The sequence below is a fragment of the Sinocyclocheilus rhinocerous genome, unplaced genomic scaffold (assembly GCF_001515625.1).
Source record: "Sinocyclocheilus rhinocerous isolate Xijiao unplaced genomic scaffold, SAMN03320098_v1.1 scaffold4723, whole genome shotgun sequence".
Lineage (NCBI taxonomy): Eukaryota > Metazoa > Chordata > Actinopteri > Cypriniformes > Cyprinidae > Sinocyclocheilus > Sinocyclocheilus rhinocerous.
The window spans coordinates 73,396-93,100 of NW_015629076.1; the positions used below are offsets into that span (position 1 = coordinate 73,396).

At 37.1% G+C, this 19,705-nt stretch overlaps 2 protein-coding genes across 5 annotated transcripts in view; both read right to left on the bottom strand.

Moving 5' to 3' along the window:
- LOC107738788 (protein kinase C and casein kinase substrate in neurons protein 1-like) overlaps positions 1-9,763 on the bottom strand; it is a 41,026-nt gene extending 31,263 nt beyond the window's left edge. Inside the window, exon 1 of the mRNA XM_016550632.1 lies at positions 9,649-9,763. The gene's annotated coding sequence lies outside the window, so the exon portion shown is untranslated. The remainder of the gene's footprint in view (positions 1-9,648) is intronic.
- Positions 9,764-17,128: 7,365 nt separating this feature from the next.
- Positions 17,129-19,705, bottom strand: part of LOC107738789 (diphosphoinositol polyphosphate phosphohydrolase 1-like) — a 7,214-nt gene continuing 4,637 nt past the window's right edge. For all 4 annotated transcript variants that reach the window (XM_016550636.1, XM_016550633.1, XM_016550635.1 and 1 more), the window contains 3 exons: positions 18,571-18,615; positions 17,766-17,850; positions 17,129-17,414 (listed from right to left, as the gene is read on the bottom strand). In XM_016550636.1, coding sequence (XP_016406122.1) covers positions 17,242-17,414; positions 17,766-17,850; positions 18,571-18,615 — 303 coding nt within the window. In that variant the 3' untranslated portion in view covers positions 17,129-17,241. The remainder of the gene's footprint in view (positions 17,415-17,765; positions 17,851-18,570; positions 18,616-19,705) is intronic.

A 19,705-nucleotide genomic window follows, 5' to 3' on the forward strand; every position in this document is an offset into this window, starting at 1 on the left:
AACTTTTATAAAGAATATCTCTTTGGATTTGAGACTTTAGTCTTTGCAACTTTACAGATCTTCTTTATGCACCAAGAGCTTGTAACACTCCAAAGAGAAAGGAAAAATTGAAATCGCATCATATGACCCCTTTAAGAAAAATAATGGTAAAAAATTGGCTGTTATTCTTCGTGAGGTGTAAAACACTGTAATTTCTTTCTTACTTTGCAATTTAACAGTTACTTTTATTAAAGTGCCCCTATTATGGATTTTTGAAAATGACCTTTCATGCAGTGTGTATTAATGCAGCTGAATGTGAATGAAAACAGTCTGTAAAGTGCATCATAAATAAAGTTATCGTCTCTCAAAAGAAAGAGTCGACTCTGAACCTCTTAAACAAGTCATTTGTAATTTGAATCCCATTTCCGTGAAGTTCACGCGTCACAAGTTAACACATTTGCATAATGCCCGCCTACTTTCTGCGTGAACATCCCGCAAAAAAACTTTATACTAACATAACATAATGTCAAGAAGACGCTGTGCTCTGCGCTGTGAATTTGGTTTATTTTCACTTCCAAAGGATGAGGCTGAGAAGAATCAGTGGTTAAAATTCATCTTTACTTCGACACCACAGCAGTATAATCACAACTTTTTGCTGTGTTCCCGTCATTTCACTGACGACTGCTTCTCCAATCTCTGCGAGTTCGATGCGAGATTCGTAAACCGGTTGTCTTTGAAAGATGAGTCAATGCCCAGTTTGTTTGGAACAATTTGCTCCTCCGAATCACAACCTGTAAGTATGATTAATAATTGTTGCTTTGATGTTCTGTCGAGCGTGCAAAATAAGTAGTGTGCTGTGTTGTGTATACAGTCAGTGCAGCTGTAAGTCTCCGGCTAACTCACATTATAGCTCTGATAATCTAGCTATTGTCTAGAAATGTGTCGATTAATATAGAATCTCTGTCGTTCTTATTACTTAGAGTCATGATAAAGGATGGAGCAATACGTTGGTTTACAAACTGCAGTGCTTTATCAGTACTCCATGTATCTGACCAATCAGAGCAGAGTAACATCATGCAAAGGAGGGGTTTGGAAAGATGAATCTTCAAACGAATTGTTTGAGAGTCGTTGAGAAAAAAGATCAAATTGAAAAGTGTTTTTTGACCTTGCATGCATGTAAACCTGTTGTTGGGGACTCCCGAGCCCGCCTACTTTCTGCGTGAACATCCCGCAAAAAAACTTTATACTAACATAACATAATGTCAAGAAGACGCTGTGCTCTGCGCTGTGAATTTGGTTTATTTTCACTTCCAAAGGATGAGGCTGAGAAGAATCAGTGGTTAAAATTCATCTTTACTTCGACACCACAGCAGTATAATCACAACTTTTTGCTGTGTTCCCGTCATTTCACTGACGACTGCTTCTCCAATCTCTGCGAGTTCGATGCGAGATTCGTAAACCGGTTGTCTTTGAAAGATGAGTCAATGCCCAGTTTGTTTGGAACAATTTGCTCCTCCGAATCACAACCTGTAAGTATGATTAATAATTGTTGCTTTGATGTTCTGTCGAGCGTGCAAAATAAGTAGTGTGCTGTGTTGTGTATACAGTCAGTGCAGCTGTAAGTCTCCGGCTAACTCACATTATAGCTCTGATAATCTAGCTATTGTCTAGAAATGTGTCGATTAATATAGAATCTCTGTCGTTCTTATTACTTAGAGTCATGATAAAGGATGGAGCAATACGTTGGTTTACAAACTGCAGTGCTTTATCAGTACTCCATGTATCTGACCAATCAGAGCAGAGTAACATCATGCAAAGGAGGGGTTTGGAAAGATGAATCTTCAAACGAATTGTTTGAGAGTCGTTGAGAAAAAAGATCAAATTGAAAAGTGTTTTTTGACCTTGCATGCATGTAAACCTGTTGTTGGGGACTCCCGAAACCAAACTATAAACCTTTCAAATAGCCTCCTAGAGTAAGATGGTGCTGCCGGGGGTAGGTGCCCTATGTAGAGTGTGTGATCTGGATTAAGGGGGCACCCTGGACAGATAATATGAGCACAAGAAAAGTAGCATCTCAACCTCTTACTGTAGAACAGAATTTCAGTCGCTCCTTACCAGTTTTGCATTTCTTAGTCAAGACAAATTCTAAGCTATAAATAACTTCTTAGCATTGCCGTTCATTCCCAATATGCTGAGTAGTTCACACACAATGCTGACTGTATAAAAGTCCAACTGCACATAATTGACAAACCCCAACAGCAGAGGTGCATGGCATCACTCACACGCAGCCAATTTCAGCCATGTTCCTCGTGAAGACAACAAGAGCATCCTGAACTAACCAACATGAGCTTGTGTATCTTGATGAAGGCCAGCAGCAAATACTTACTGTAGGCCAAGCAATGCAAATCAGCCAGTGGTTCTGCTGGCGCTCTCTACCTTATAAACACAGCTAAATGCTGCATCAATGACTTCTCTACATGAAACTACCTTTTAATTAAAAAAAGATTAGGTCTTTAATGATTAATCTGATTTGTCGACTAGTGAAGTCTGTAATCAGTTAATTCAGTCATTAAATAAGCATTTAGCAGTCATGTGTTGCTGCTGTTAACGCTATTTCTATTCAAAATCACTGATTGTATTGTCTCTGGCAAAACAAATCATTGCAGCGCCAAGTGAACTGTGTTAAGACAACTGGCCAAACTTTTGTTCAGGCTTGTTAGCTCTGAGTAACTCTGCAAATTTAGGGGTTTCTTAAAGTAGCATCTGTACAGCAATGATGCACACGTTTTGCAAGTTTTTTTTTAGATAATAGGTAAATTTATGGATAAATAATCAGATGTTGGATTGGCAGTTAATCTTGGAACAATTTATAAGTGGCTTATCTGTTTCTGTGTGGCTAACACAAGTAATAGAGGGCATCTGCAGAAAAAAAGAGGCATAAAGTAAAGTTTGTGTAGCGCTACAACTCCTTAGAGCACAGCTACATGCAAAGAGACCACTGCCAGACACAAGTCCTCATTTAAGACTCACTCTGTGAATTAAATAGGTATTTCCTGTCAGTGTAAAGCAGTGGCAAGGCCAGGTAAGGGTCAGCGACTCAGCGTGCCACTGGTTCATGTGGCCTGCTAAAATCTTGATAGTTCAGGCTGATTTCAAACTATATGTGCACAGAATCATGAGAAAAACTGTATATTTGATCTGTTTTTCAAACAAAGAGAATGGCTTCGGTAAAGCTTCATCACCCATTCGTTGTAATTGTATAGAAAAGAGCAGCCAACACAGTCTTCAGATTTTCACTTTTGTGTGAAGAAGCTGATAAACTCAATGGTGGCATTCAGTAATCACATGCAGTTTACACTACAGTACATGACACGTGCCTTAAAGGTGCAACAAACACAGCATCAGAGCAAACCGCACAGTCATTCATGCTGCAGTGCATGCTGGGAACCAGAGTCCTGCCACTGAAGAAAAGGCGCAGAGGGACGCGCTCAACACTCGCGACACATGCATGTGGTGTAAAAGCGGAAGCAGTCCCACCTTCTCACCCAAAGAACAAATCTGATTTTTTTATGCACTCTACAGAGAGATCTGTGACAACGTTTTGTCAATCAACTCTGTAGAAAGGTATCACATAAAGAATATAGAAATATGCCTACACTGCAAAAATTAGTTGCCAATGGGGTTAGAAAAATAATCTTAATTCAAAGGGAAAACAAGATTATTTGTCTTGCCCCATTGGCAGATCTGTGATCCTCATGTAAACTATAAATTTATGTGGAGAAGCTGTTTAATAAACATTCAGACCCCAAAAAAGTGTTCACAAGATCCCTGATCATTTCAGTTTGAGCGATACATTTCAGCACAGATTGTTTTATGAATCATCATAATGCAGCTTTACAAAGAGGCTGTTTTTGAAGGATGTGACATTTACAATTATATTTGAAATGACCGCAAACTCACAGCAGTGTGACAGATTACATGTATTTTGACATTTATATGTGATCATTTTACAGAAGCTTTTGTTCAAAGCAACATACAAGATGGAAGTTGTTGAAGACAAGTGATTCATAAGGAGATAATTAGCTTAGAAATGATGCAATAACTCAGAAAGGCACAAACTAATACACAGCACAACTCTGCAGCAAAACTTTACTGGACAATTCTCCACACCGCAAGGCAAAATGCATCTTATCTAGAATATACTATTATAATAATCTAGAAAACAACCACTAATTTAGGACAATACAGAGGACTCGTGATTTGAATGTTGTACTTTGCTGCCATTAATCTGGTCATGTTCCCTGAACAAAACACTGTACCATACAGCATTTTACTGTATTTTTGCGGTAATTTACTAACTGCCCCTTTACAGTAGCTTACCGCAATTTCATTTTACAGTATTATACCCTTACCGCAAAGTAATTTTACAGTAAAATATAATTACTGCAACTTAGTTTTACGGTATATTAGTATTACAATAACTTTACTGTAATTTATTTTACACTATTTATTTAACAAAATCTTTGAATATTTTACATGAATGTACTGGATTTAATAAATTCCAAATAAGTGACTTGAGTCCATTTACAACAGTATATTTTTATTCATTGTCACTCCTAAATACATCCATTATTCATTGTGCTTTATTCAACAACATTAATAATAATAATAATAATAATAATAATAATAATGGAGAACTGAATTCATCACAACAAATCAAAGCAGAGATCCATAACCACTGATGGCTGATCTGAAACAAAACAGAGGGAAAATGTGTGAGAAATGGGTTTATCTCATTATCTTTATGTCATGAATTAATCTAATCTAAATGTGTTTATAGACAGCCTTTGGGGTGCAGTTAGCTCCTGCTGACACACAAGCAAAAGGGAAGGAAAGAGGAATCATCAATGAATGTGTGAGAGATATAGCATATGTCTGTGTGAATCTTTATCATCAGTGATTATTGACTATTCAGTATGTAATTAAAATGGAAAATCACATGTGCTGGATGCTTGATCTTTTTTTTTTTTTTTTTTTAACAACGTAAAGGAGCCGTTTTCTAATTTTTCTCTCATCTCACTCACTCACAAAAAAATAAAATAAAATAAATCAGATTTAGTTTTCCTCAAAATTAATAAAAACAGTTAAAAGCAACTCAGAATATGTTTTTTTTTTAACAACGTATCTCTTTAATGTCTTAAGACATGTCTGATTGCACTAATTTGCTGCATAGCATAGCTGCAGTTAATCTAATGTTAAATATACTGCGTCTGATAGTTAGTCAAAACACATACTTACAAAGCCAAAGATGCTCAGTGCCGTGGTTCTCACAAGAGCCTTTGGGGTGCATTAGCTTCTGTTGAAACAAGCATAAAAGAGAAAAAAAGAAGAATCATAATTTTCCATCAGTGATTTTTGACTAATCACTATCAATTACAGATCTATAATGACTGCTAGATTGATCACTTACACATTCAAATGACAATCAACACTGAAAAAAGAGAGAAGAGAATATATACTATAACGTATATATACGTATAACGTATAACGTAAAAAAATTTATATGAAAATTCAGAAAGCACTGACTTTGATGAGACTTTGCTTCTTTTAACAAACTAGAAGCCATAATAAGGAATGTATTTTTATTATTGAATTAATTACTTTACTTTTTTTTTTCTTCTGGCGTATGCACTGGCATAAATGTTTTCATTGCTATTGGTAATGGTTTACGTTTTAAAAGTAAGTTATAAAATAAATTTGTTAAGTAAAAAGTACTCACCTCAAGAAAACTCGCAGCTGAAGTCTGGCGATCCTCTCAGAAGGGTTAGGTTAGCACCATTATGTGTGCACCAGACACAAACCTCAGTTTATATAACCTCTGCCAGGTTGTTGCGCGGGCTTTGCATGCGAATAAAATTTAAATTTTGTGGGATGTAAGCAAAGTTTATATATATTATTTTTTAATCATTTAAAAAAATACATTTATTTCAACACACTTGTGCTTACCCAGACATTAAAGCAACTCAGAATATCACTCAAAGCTGCAATAATTAAATATGTTAAATAATACAAATACCCTTTATGTATTTAATCTCATTTTATTAACCAATTTGCTGCTGACCTTCGGTGATCCAATTCAACCATACTAATAAGCAAAAATTACACAAGATAAACTAACATTTCTTCTTCTTTTTTATTGCTGAAGAGTGTTGAACTTTCTTCTTCTGTGTATACTGTACAGACGTGAATTTACATTTCCTTCAGCCTGAGGCTTTTGGTGTGAAAAGGCTTTAACATTAGCCAAAAATAGAACTTTTTATATTAAAAGCAAACGAGCAAGCCCAGCCCAGATTTAAAAAATAATGCAAAAGTAACGTAACGCATTACTTTCAATAAAAAGTAACTAAGTAACGTAATTAGTTACTTTTTAAGGAAGTAACACAATATTGTAATGCATTACTTTTAAAAGTAACTTTCGCCAACACTGTATATATATATATATATATCATTAAAAAATTAAATTTATTTCACCACACTTGAGTTTACCCTGGCATTGAAAAAAAACAACAACAAAAAACCCTCAAGTTTCACAATGCCTGTCTGTATTTTTCTGATAGCCTATTGAAAATCGTGGGAACGCAATTGTGGATTTTTTATGTATTTATTTTTCCATTATTAGAGGAACTATTAAAGCTATACACATGCTGGATAATTTTAAAATGAGAGAAATGAGAATGCAAATTCATGTTTTTCATCTGCAGAATGTAGTAGCACTTCATTTACAGTAGCACTACTGCTTTTGCACAAACAGTAAAGTACCGCAAATTCATATTAGCAGTAAATTACTGTAAATGCCGTAAAAATACCCAGAACGCACATTACAGTAGTTTACTGTAAATAATACAATACTTGCAAATGAGCCATTTTGCCCTTGAGCGAGACACATAACCCCGGGTTACTCCAGGGGGACTGAAGCTTCAGCATCCAGAGTCGACCTCTACAGCCCTGTTTGTCAGCGGAGACCATGTCAAGTAGATGAGCCCCAGAGACAGATCCCCTGTGAAGACCTCGTCCCCTCATAGACCAGCGGCACAAGACCACGGGAACCAGACATGTCCTCTGCACCTGTGTTGCAGCCTGGAATTGAACCACACCATGCTGGTGCCCCCGACTGAGCCTGGTTTCTCCCAAGGTTTTTTCTCCATTTCTGTCACTGATGGAGTTTGGTTCCTTTGGCTTGCTTAGTTGGGGACGCTTGACTGATTGCACAGACACTATTGAAGAGAGCTGAACTGATCATGACTGAATCATCAATGAACTGCCTTTAGCTGAAAAATGACTGTTATTGTCTTCTTGCATTACTGACAAACTATTTTCCTGTTTAACACTGTAAAGCTGCTTTGACACAACCAGTATTGTATAAAGCGCTATACAAATAAAGGTGACTTGACTGACTTGAAGCTGTGAGCTGATGAAAGTGATGGAAAAATCCCATCTTGCCTGATGAATAAAGATTTAGAGATTTCCATCTCTTCTCTTCTTAAATTAGGCTTTTAAAATGAAAGATGAGCTATAAAATGTTGTTATTGTTTCAGGTTGATGTACCGACAGTGTTACACACCTCATTCCCTGATGAATAAAGATTTAGAGATTTCCATCTCCTCTTCTTAAATTAGGCTTTTAAAATGAAAGATGAGCTATAAAATGTTGTTATTGTTTCAGGTTGATGTACCGACAGTGTTACACACCTCATTAGCTTGAAGCTTCTACATTCAATCATTCATTAGTGTTTAAGATGAAATCTCAGATCCATTCAGTCAGTGTTGGCTGTGTGATCGCAATACATCTACCCATATTATGGCTGAGTTGACATCAGATCCTTTTAATGACATATTCAGTAAAATAAGTATGTTCTAACAGAACATAAAACATAATTAAACTCTAAATGGGAAAAGCTTATTTCCTCTCTGTTGTGTTGTGGTATATCCATTTCAATACAATCACAAATGCAGGAAAACAGGATAATAAAGGCTGATAATGATATAGTACACTAACCTGACGTGCCACCCAGAACTTTTGCAATGTCTGACAAAATTTAACAAACCATCGTTTCACACATTTCTGACAATTTCTTATTTTCTCTGACTTTTAATTTTTAAACCCACAATACTGTCGTTTTTGCTGCAACGACATTCGCGAACGGGAATGGAAATGCTAGCTAAAGACACTTTCTAAACTCTTAATATCATACATTAGATGTGGTTGCATCACTTTTAAAGATAAAGAGGGCACATCTGGTTTCAGGACCACGGACAGCTCCAATGCAACAGCATGCACAACAGCCAACCAATGCACATTTACCCAAGAAAAGTCATCACACTGCAAGATATGTACAATGTAAAGTAATGTAGTAAATATGATTGAGCTAAATAGTCAAACAATTAAAAAGAAAAACATGTTTTTTTGTTTGTTTTTTTAATCCAGAGCTCCCTCCATCAGCAAACATACAAAGCAGATGAACTGAAGATTCAGTGATACTGGTTTTTAACCTCCACTGTTAATTAAATAATTCCATATTTAAATGAACTGACATTTCGTTTCAAAAATCACCTGTGATCAAACCACTTGAGGACTCGTCTGTATATGTGTATAATAAGAGTATAATATTTACGACCATGAAAGAGTTGCCTGATAGATGTGGGCTGAATGAATGTAGCAGTTTGATTGGCTAAAAAAAACACTATCAGTATAATAGTATAGGAATAAGGCCTTTCGTGCATTTGTTACATGGTTAAGGAATGAAACCGATTTAAAACACGATTTATCATCAACATATTATACTATTTCACAAAATGAAAACACAGATGAATGCGTATCTCGAGCTGTGTGGTGAATGTCTCTGTGATGCTTTGGGCTTTTCTTCATCGATGACTGACTGTCAAGTGTTGTTGTTGGTAGCTGTTATGTAACGACCAGTCGGGACGCATTCATTGAAATCGCACTCCTTATTTTTTCCGACAGGTTTTATTGCATTTCATTTTAATCATACATTTGGTAAAATAATCTCAAACAGATTGATAGCCTATTTCTATACTTCAGATGTGGTGAGATTTTCTTGTTTTGTTTTAGGCCATATGCCTAAAAGTATAGCTACGCCAACCAGCACTGAAGCTACTGAAGAAGAAAAAAGCATCTATATGGATGAGAGCCTAGGCGATGTGTCATGTTTGATGTTCAAAACGTTAGAAATAACAGTGAGGCGATCCTGATTATCAACACGGCCTTGCTCAGATTTTTCTTTGGCTAAAATGATTCATTTGCGCTGCTGGTTATTCAACGTGATTTTGCTTTGCGTGAAATTCCCGACATTTCATTAACAACAGTAACGTTTTTATTTAAAACATGTCTATTTACTCGCTGGATGCATAGCCTGTATTTAATATTTATGAGTATAACAAACAAGTAAGGTCATAACGACGCGACTGAATCGCTCGCTATATGCATTTTATTTTCTTCGTCGGTGTTTAACATGATGCCGTGACAAGCACTGTTTAGGATAAAAAAGGCTTGAACAGAAACCCTTTTACGCAAAGCAATACCCGGGTAAAATATGCAACATACAGTAATATTCCCCATAAGCCGAAACATGAAAACATGAATGTTTCCTACCGAGAATGTTTCTCTGGAGATTCTCTCGTTCGCAGTGACAGAAGGTGACCCCGCGCCCGTGTCCCTCCGCATCCACCGGATCACGCTGTACGCAGCGATGTGCTCGCGCGCTCTCCGCCGGTGGGGGCTGGTTCAGCCCGAGCTCGAGCTGTCGTTCACACGCGTGATGCCCACCGACAGGGAACCACCGCGAGCCGCGACGCCTCTTTCAAGCATGTGAGAAAAACATGCGCCTGATATTTTACACTTGATGATTTCTACAACCCAGTCCGTATTTCAGAAGAAATGCATTATTTATGAATTGCTTGAATGCTGTTTCATGGGGGTACAATCATATTTTTTTTCTCTTGATTTGTATTCCTTTTAAGCTCTCAAACAAATAGTGCAGTATGCATTTTTCCATAACAACAGACTCCACCTCTAGAAAAGAGCATGTCATCTTATTCTTCTGGAGTCTTTAGGTTTCAGTCTAATACTGAGAGAGTGAAGTCAACAGCATAGAGGCTTTTGTGTGGATGGCTATATTAATATGTATTTATGCGTATGGTACACCCATGCCTGTTACAGAGGAGGCTCCCTTACCGCCTCCTCCGCACCACCAGAGGGAACCGGCTCCCGAATATTAGACATTCCCATTCGGACTCCAAATCCCATCACCCCTCATGCCTGGGACTGATTAATCATCCACCCCTGCACCTCATATACACACACACATATAAACCACTCACGCACACGGACTCTCTGCGAAGTCTTGATTTGCCCTGGCTGTCATTTCCGAGCGTTATACCCGTGTTTGATTTTCTGTGCATCTGTTATTGGACTGTTTCCCGTTACTCTGATTGTTATCTGCCTGCCCCGACTTGGATTGTTTCCCCTGGACTCTGATTGCTTGCCGCCTGCCCCGATCTCTCGCCTGGTACTCGACTCTGTCTCAGCCTTGTCTCTGCTGTTCTACCTTGCCGGTATTTGACCTTGTATTGTCTGACCATTCTAATAAAAGCTGCAAATGGATCCACACGCTTCTGACTCGTCACAACAATGCCTGCATTTCAGGTTAGCCAAATATTCAACAGTTATATAATCTTTGCTCGGAGCATATAAATAGTATGTAAAACACATTAAATGTGATGTCAGTAAGACTGACAAGTACTCTTTCATCTCACTTATAAAGCATTATATGAATCTGATTACAGCTTAATATCCCTCACACGCATGGCTGTGTGGGAGTATAGCCAGGTGACGCACCGAATATTTCTCAGAAACTGAAGCTGTTACAATTCATGTTGTTCACTGTTCCCTATACACTGACCAGGGGACATTTAAAAGAACAGTTCACCAAAAAAAAAAAAAAGATTGCTGAAAATGTGCTCACCCTCAGGCCATCCAAGATTAGAATGAGTTTGCTTCATCAGATTTGGAGAAATGTAGCATTGCATCAGTGTCTCGGTGCTCTGCAGTGAATGGGTGCCGTCAGAATGAGGGTCCAAACAGCTGATAAAAACATCACAATAATCCACAAGTAATCCACACCACCCCAGTCCATCAGTTAACGACTTGAGAAGACAAAAGATGTGTGTTTGTAAGAAACATACATTTTTAACTTCAAACTGGTGCTTTTGTCTAAAATATGAGTCCATAATCCATAATAACGCTTCTCCAGTGAAAAAGGCCATCTCCTGTTTTGTCTCACATCAAAATCCACCCACAAGTTTGCTGTTTTGATCTGTGCATATTTCTCTCCTGATTCAGATGAGATTACTTTTTTTTTACTGGAGAAACCAATATTATGGAATATGGACTAATATTTTAGCCAGAAGCTGCAGTATAATGTTAAAAACATCTTGATTGATTTATTTCTTACACACATGTTCTTTTCTCTTCACAAGTCGTTAACTGATGGACTGGAGTGGTGTGGATTACTTGTGGATTATTGTGATGTTTTTATCAGCTGTTTGGACTCTCATTCTGACGGCACCCATTCACTGCAGAGCATCCATTGCTGAGACACTGATGCAATGCTACATTTCTCCAAATCTGATGAAGAAACAAACTCACCTACATCTTGCATGGCCTGAGAGTGAGCACATTTTCAGCAAATTGTGGGTAAACTTTTCCTAATATAAGGATATTTTAAGTAGTTCACGACGATACTGACAAGCATAAGAGATAACACAGCGTGCAACCAACCAAACCTTGACCAATTAGTTATTCTTTTGTCCTTACCGTTGATGAAGACAGTTATTTTAAGTGTGAATTGTTCCCCCAATTCCATCACTGTTTGTGCAGCTGCTGTCTTTGGTTCTGAAGCGCGTTCATAAGGACATTGAGCATACAGAATCAGTCATGAAACCAAGTGTCATCCTATAAAATCTATAAAATATAAAAGTCTATAAAATATTGAAGAAGGTTGTCACTAACCAGTTGTGCTCATTCTTGCATCTAACCAACAAACCTTGGGTGTGTTATCCAAAAAATGTTTAACCAACTATGATCGCAAGCTCCATTGTTACCAACAAAGTTCAATGATTCAGTGTTTCCTGAAACCATAGTTACAACAAACAGTAACAAACATCATCACAAACTTGTGTGGTTGGAACTATTTTTCCTGTTAGTATGACATGTTAACTTGTTTAGATCATGTTCCTGGGCACAACAATCAAACTAACATGCAGAACAATAGATATCTTTCTTTTCATTTTAAATAATCTATATCAATCTATATATTAGCTTTTCAGCGAGAACCACATATCTGACAGGCATAGATGCATGATAATATGATTTAACCAAACCTGATCTCATGAAAGTGCGTATAAATAGTACGGCAAATAAAAAGGAAAATTTGTGGTACGGATACGCAAAAATGGACTTTGGCGTGTATATGCTACGCGATGGGTAGGTTTAGGGTTGTGGGGTAGATGCGTATCTTATATATGCGAAAACTGCGTATTATATGCACGCCAAACACATGAGTATCATATACACGTCAAAGTCCATTTTTGCGTATCAATACCACGAGTTTTCGTTTTTATTTGGCGTACTATTTATACACATTTTCATGAGACCGGGCTCGATTTAACGTAACTATTTTTTGTTTCATATAAATAAACAATGAATATTTGACTTTAAATGCAATCTTGCATCAATGAATCAGCAGAAGTTATTACTTCACATAACATCATTAAAGTCAGTTCTGTATTGTTGAATCAATGTGGTTCAAACGATGGAGGTGCGATCATATTTCTACGGTTTCAATACTAGCTAGTTTCCCAGCGATGCATCACTATGGAAGTCAAGAGTTTTGTCGTGTTGAAAATGCACCCCTGAGCTGTAGACTCACCATCTGCCTCTCCCTCTTAGGTACACTGTTAGACATTTCAAAGAAAAAAATGTTCCGTGTTTGTTTCAAAGAAAAAAGGTTCCGTGTCTTCCTCGGATGCGAAAGGCACGGCGCGACAAAAGACAATATAGAACCCATTATAATCAGCGATACTATCTACAATGGATGCGGACAGTAAAGTGATGCCCCGTGCTGTTTCTGACACGAAGGGCAAACGTATTTGCCAATCATTACAAGCGATGTAACACGTCCAGTATAGTCTGTCCCAAGCTGTTGCGGTGTTGTAGACACGGTGCAGGGCAAATCTTGTCAATCCAAATGTAAGAAGTGAGAAAAATAAAACAACCTCAATGGAATGGCGCCACAGAGCAAATACAGTAGTATACAGCAATTTTAAAAAATACAGTAAGTCACTGTATGTGGAGTTTGACGTCACAGAAATTTCCCATGATGCAAAGGGTATTACAGTTACTTACTGTAAATGGAAATTGCAGTATTATACTGGGAGATATACAGTAAATAACTGTAGAAATTACAGAAATGTCTAACAGTGTAGGCCATCATAGTTAGGTCAGCTGGAGTCCCCCTTTTCCACTACAGGAGATCCCTGTCATCTGCTCTGCTTTGATATAAATGGCGTAGAAATGTCTTAAGTTCTCATTTCCTCTCCTCTGTCTGGGGAAATGCGTTTGAGGGTCAGTCCTTGACAGCCCAACCATATTATGCACCTCAAGCCATCTGTTTGAGCTCGGTTCACAGCTGATCCTCTTCAAACTGACGCTCATTACCGCCACTCTCTCAGACCCCAAACCTCCGGACTAACCTGAGATCGTCCTGTGCCAAATATTTAACCATGACCCATGTGGCCCACCAAAGCTATTCTTCAAGTTTACAAGAACAACTACCATTTCTAAGACTAGGCCGGCCAGAGCTGGGAGTAACTGATTACATGTAATCTGGATTACGTAATCAGATTCCAAAAATGTAGTACTTGTAATTAGATTAAAATTATAATTAACTGGAATATATTTTCTTTCTCTTTGTATTTTTATATCACTATGGTATAAGATTGTCCATTTTAAATCAATGTGATAAATGAGTTAGGTCAAAAGTAATCTAAAAGTAGTCCGATGGCACCATTAACAGTCATCTATAACAAATGAAAAGAGGTCAGTGAATATCCAGTGTCTGAACAGAAACTACAATCAAGCTGTAAACATTTCAAATGAAATCAATCCTCTTAAGAGGCAATGTATTAGGCAGACAGCTAACCTTGGCATCAAGTCCTTTAATTATTCACATTACTTCACACACACACACACACACAAACCCACATACTGTACACAGACACACACACACACACACACTCTCTCTATGGTTATAGTTTATAAGCGGACAGAAGACAAACTGAAATGATCACAACTAAAACTGAACGATGTGTATACTGCTGCTATTGTGCTATGAATACTGGTGCAAAACCCTTTAGAAAAGCGGTAAGAATGAATGAGAATCGGACATCAACAGCTGCTGAGACGGTGAGATTTACAAGTGCATTTCAAAAAAGAAATGGCACCATTAACAGTCATCTATAACAAATGAAAAGAGGTCAGTGAATATCCAGTGTCTGAACAGAAACTACAATCAAGTTGTAAACATTTCAAACGAAATCAATCCTCTTAAGAGGCAATGTATTAGGCAGACAGCTAACCTTAACATCAAGTCCTTTAATTATTCACATTACTTCACACACACACACAAACCCACATACTGTACACAGACACACACACACACACACACACACACACACTCTCTCTATGGTTATAGTTTATAAGCGGACAGAAGACAAACTGAAATGATCACAACTAAAACTGAACGATGTGTATACTGCTGCTATTGTGCTATGAATACTGGTGCAAAACCCTTTAGAAAAGCGGTAAGAATGAGGAAGAATCGGACATCAACAGCTGCTGAGACGGTGAGATTTACGATACTGGTGTCCTAAACAGCCTCATTTCACTTGAACTCGACTTCAGTGTCCTTCCACACCTCTCTTCTGTCTTAAATGAAGTCCTGTACCACAACAAAACAAGTAAAGAGTTCATTTGCAAATACCGATAAACGCCACTTTAAAAAAAAAAGTGAGCTGATTGCCGTGCATTATTCTCCATGTATAGCGCGATCTGAACCCTAAACGTTTTTGGTGATTTTGTCCACTTTTGGTGATTTTGAAAGTGGACTTGTTTTGTCCACTTTCAAGGCATCGTGAGTTCACGTTTTACTGCAGAAGCCGACAAGCGCCCTTGTTGTTTCTGAACAGAAGCCGATAAGTCCATTTCAGCGAATCAGCGTGCTGTATTCAGGTCAGGTGACAAGGCTACTTCACTTTGAAAAGACGTGCTATGCTAGCTGAGAGGAGTCTTGTCAAAGCTGACTAAAAGTGATCCGAGGATGGATAATTTCGACGAACTTAATGAACCTGTGATATCTTCTTCAGGGCGAAAAAGGAAAATAAAAGCTGAAAAGTTTTCACGTAAGCTTGCAAAAGCAGCGCGTTACAATGGAGAGGGAAAAGCTCCGTGTATTGCGTGTAATCATATCCATACAGTTTATGATCACAACAACAACAACGTTTGTCAGGCGTCTGTCTACATTGTCATCTGAGGAGATTACAAAGATTAAAAGAGTGGGGTTTTTTTACTCTGAAACCTGAAATATGGAGTTATCTGCTTTTGCTATAAAACAAACTTTTATTATGTAAAAAAAAAAAAAACATACTTTCAATGAACTTTAATTTAGTAAATTACCTGTATTTGTTTAAGTTATTATTACTTAATCAAAACAACCCAACTGCAGTTTGATTGATATTACTTGGAATGCGCAATAAAAAAAAACGTGATTTCTTAAAAATAAAAATAAAAATGGAGTTATCGGTTTTTGCAAATGAACTCTTCAAGTGCACTCCGTAAACTGGACCGACCAGCATCACATTAAGCCACTTAAAGCTGCAGTCCATAACTTTTTTTGGTTAAAAATGATCCGAAATCAATATTTGAGCAAGTGCATAACCAGCTAATAATAAAGTATAAAGTGTTATAGTATAAAGTATAACAATAATAATAATTTGAACGGTTTGATGTGATATGAGCTAACTGATCTTTCGATTTAATCACCATTGGTTGCGATATTTATGGTAATGCTTTTTTCCTCAGTTGGTCAGAACAAACGAGGCAGACTTGTTACTTGTTCAGATGGCAATATATGGTGAAAATTCTTATTTGGGTCATATTCCAAGATGTAGGCTATAATATGTGATTGCGAAGTACAGCAAATATCCACAGCGGTGCGGTGACTGACTGCCACACACACACACACACTCTTCAGAACATTAGATTCATCCGCGCTGGAGCCGCGCCGGAGCACAACCCACGCAAGCTAGATAATACCTCACACAGCTGCAATTCCAGGTTTTCAAACAGAGATGGCGACAAAGAGGCAAAACTTACGGACTGCAGCTTTAAATAAATGGTGCACATGAAAACCAGGACATCTGGGATTGCAGAACCAGAAAAACCACCACACTAGACGTTCCGTCAATCACAATCAAAACCAGCTTGAATGGTAAAAGCGGTGCACCACCAAACCAGTAAACCCCATCGACATCAGAACATTTAGCAAATTTGCTCTTGAAAACGAACCTGACAGTAGCTGCGTCTGAGAGAAATTCCCAACACGAGTATGTAATACTGGCAATAAGACTAAGATTTCAACTACTTTGATCAATTTAAGACGCAATCTCTCTTTTGTTTAGCAGTTTAAAGAACTGTGAATATGCAATGCATGCAAAAAAAAAAAATCAACCAACTCTATTTAACAGCATATCCATAGAGGCTAAAGGCAAACACTGCAGAATGAAAGGGCCACAACATCATGACAAACACTACTTATTTCAAGACACAATAGTAAAGTGAGGTTGCATTCAGGAAACCTGGCATTAGGAAAAGAGAATCTCATGCAAGTATTCATTAAAATGTCATTAGCGAAGTATTTTATGACTTTTATCTCAGTGTGACCCCAGACTGTGATCTTCATCTGAACACTAAAAAAGGCTGGTAAGGCAATCAGCTTTCATTTGATGTAGCCATTAGCACGCTGAAATAAAAAAGACATGATAGTAGTTGCAGTAGGAGTTCAGTTGGGCAGGAAAAGGTGGAAAATGCTGGAGAATTTCGCCGAGGCTTCTGTGCTTGTTGTGGTGGTTATCTGATGCTGGAGAGAGAGTTTTGATTAATGTTGTAAGTGGCCACCAGAGACGTGCCGTTGCTGGTCATACAGTCCTGCTGAAGGGCTTCGAAGTAAGATGCTTGCACAGGTTTGTGACACTGCAGCACACGCCGGGCATCTTCTGTCTTAAACCACTCTCTCTTCCTCCCTGAGAACAACGAGAGGCACCAGAAAACCAGTCAACAGGACCGCAGTAATGCTGCATTCACGTGCAGTCAGAGTTACTGTCATTAGGAGAGGATTTTAAGATCGAGCTCTGAGCTGCTCCTATTTGTTTCTATGGCAATGCTCGAAACAGCAAAGAATGATCCACTGACGATTATTTTAGGGGAAAAAAGAAACTCATAGAAAACAAGTGCACCAAGTGTAAATGGCAAAAAAAAAAAACATGCAGAAATATGCATATCTTCAAGTTCAGTTGATGAGGTTGCTGCCACTTTATAAATAAATAACAGCAAAACAGTACTTTTTTTTTCTTTTCTCTAGATCATATCCTTACCAATATTTACTGAATCCTCCCAGTCCTCCAGAACCTCGGTTACGATGAGAACATAGACATACGTTCTATGCTTTCTGTCTCGGTTCTATAAAGAAAAACTATTTTTAACAGCCTCACAGGAAATACTACGTCATGTATATAAGTATGCTATGCTATACATTATGTGCAAAAAAGGGGTTAAATGTAAACATTACATTCTACACAATTCTAAAAATCAATTGCTGATTGCTTACAGTTTTGATTTAAAATGATTAAAAAAAAATAATAATAGTCTCAAATGCGGTAAACTGCAGACTTGTGTGTCAAAGCACCTGACAGGGAAAGCTGTGTCAAATTATATGCTTCTGTTTGAAATGCAGATATTTTGTCCATATAAATACATAATTCACTGTAATGTTATTAATGTTATTTTCATTATCGATTATTATTGATTAGCTGTAGCCCCAATTGAAATAAAAAAGATCTATAATGTGGCAACTTTATTCTCTTACTTTACCCTATGTACTTTATTCTCAAAATTTTACTAAGTCAAGTCACCTTTATTTGTATAGCGCTTTATACAATACTGATTGTGTCAAAGCAGCTTTACAGTGTTAAACAGGAAAATAGATTGTCAATAATGACCAGTGTTGGGGGTAACGCGTTACAAGTAACGTGCGTTACGTAATAATATTACTTTTCTGAAGTAACTAGTAAAGTAACGCATTACTTTATAAATTTACACATTCACATTTTCATTTTTGGGTGAACTATCCCTTTAATTTATTCTTTTTGACCTTGTTGTTTACCATCAGAAAACACTCACCTCAAAAACGCCTACCAATCTTCCTAATGTGCCTTTTACTCCCGCCTGTGGGAATAAAAAACAGAGTTTAGCACTGAATTCAGGACATTTGTAACGTACTACAACATTTTAAAGCATCTTGAAACCTCTTATTTCAGCATATATCAGTTCTTTGCAGATGAATATAAAAAATATTTCAAAAGATGATATATCCACACCCCACCGAGTCGAGATGTGGGAAAGTTGACAGAATTCATCTAAATCAGAGGGCCATATAAAGCTATTATCAGGATGGATCTGGCCCAGCAGTCTCTGCTTATATACTGCAGCAAACAAACCACTGCAACAGAAGTACTTCTCCACCTGAGATTACTGGCTCGTTTGTGTTTTTAGCTTTAACCCGTCATAGAAATCCACACAATTGGAACAATTCCTAGTATTTGCCGAAGCCTGGAAACATCTTGTGAAAACATCATGTTAGTGTTGCAGACATAAGAGATGGAGAAAGATGTTATGACTGTAAAAAGCAAAAGAACAGAGAAAGACAAATCTGCAGCTAGAATGGTCTCAATTTATCAGATCTCAGAATTTATCAACAATAGTTATTATTGCACTGCGTAATAACAGCAAGCAATAATTTTACAGCATTTATTAATCTTGGTTCATATTAATACTTAATTGATTCATATAATTAATTATGAACAAACATTAATTAACAATGAGCAATAGTATATTTGCTTATTTACATTAACCAATGTTGGTCATTACAAGAATTCATGTTAATAAATTAAATCTAGGGATGCACCGAAATTACAATTCTGGGTGCACTTGGCCGAAAATGCTTCGTAATAATTATTTATTACTTTATTAAACAATTTAAGGTAATTTTTAAAGACGTTTTAATTCAACTCAGTCATTTTAATGATACTGAATAAAAAAATTAAAAAAAACAACTCCATAAAATAACCACACTTTTATTGAAAGTAACACAATAAAATATCAATATTAAAAATATATTATATTAATATTAAATATCAATTTTTTTTATTCAGTTCTATGCAACAGAATCAGAAACAAATTTTTTTTTTTACTAATTATCCAAAGTAAAGTCTAGTCCTACAAAGCTATTATTATCAGAGCATGTGAGCAGAGCATA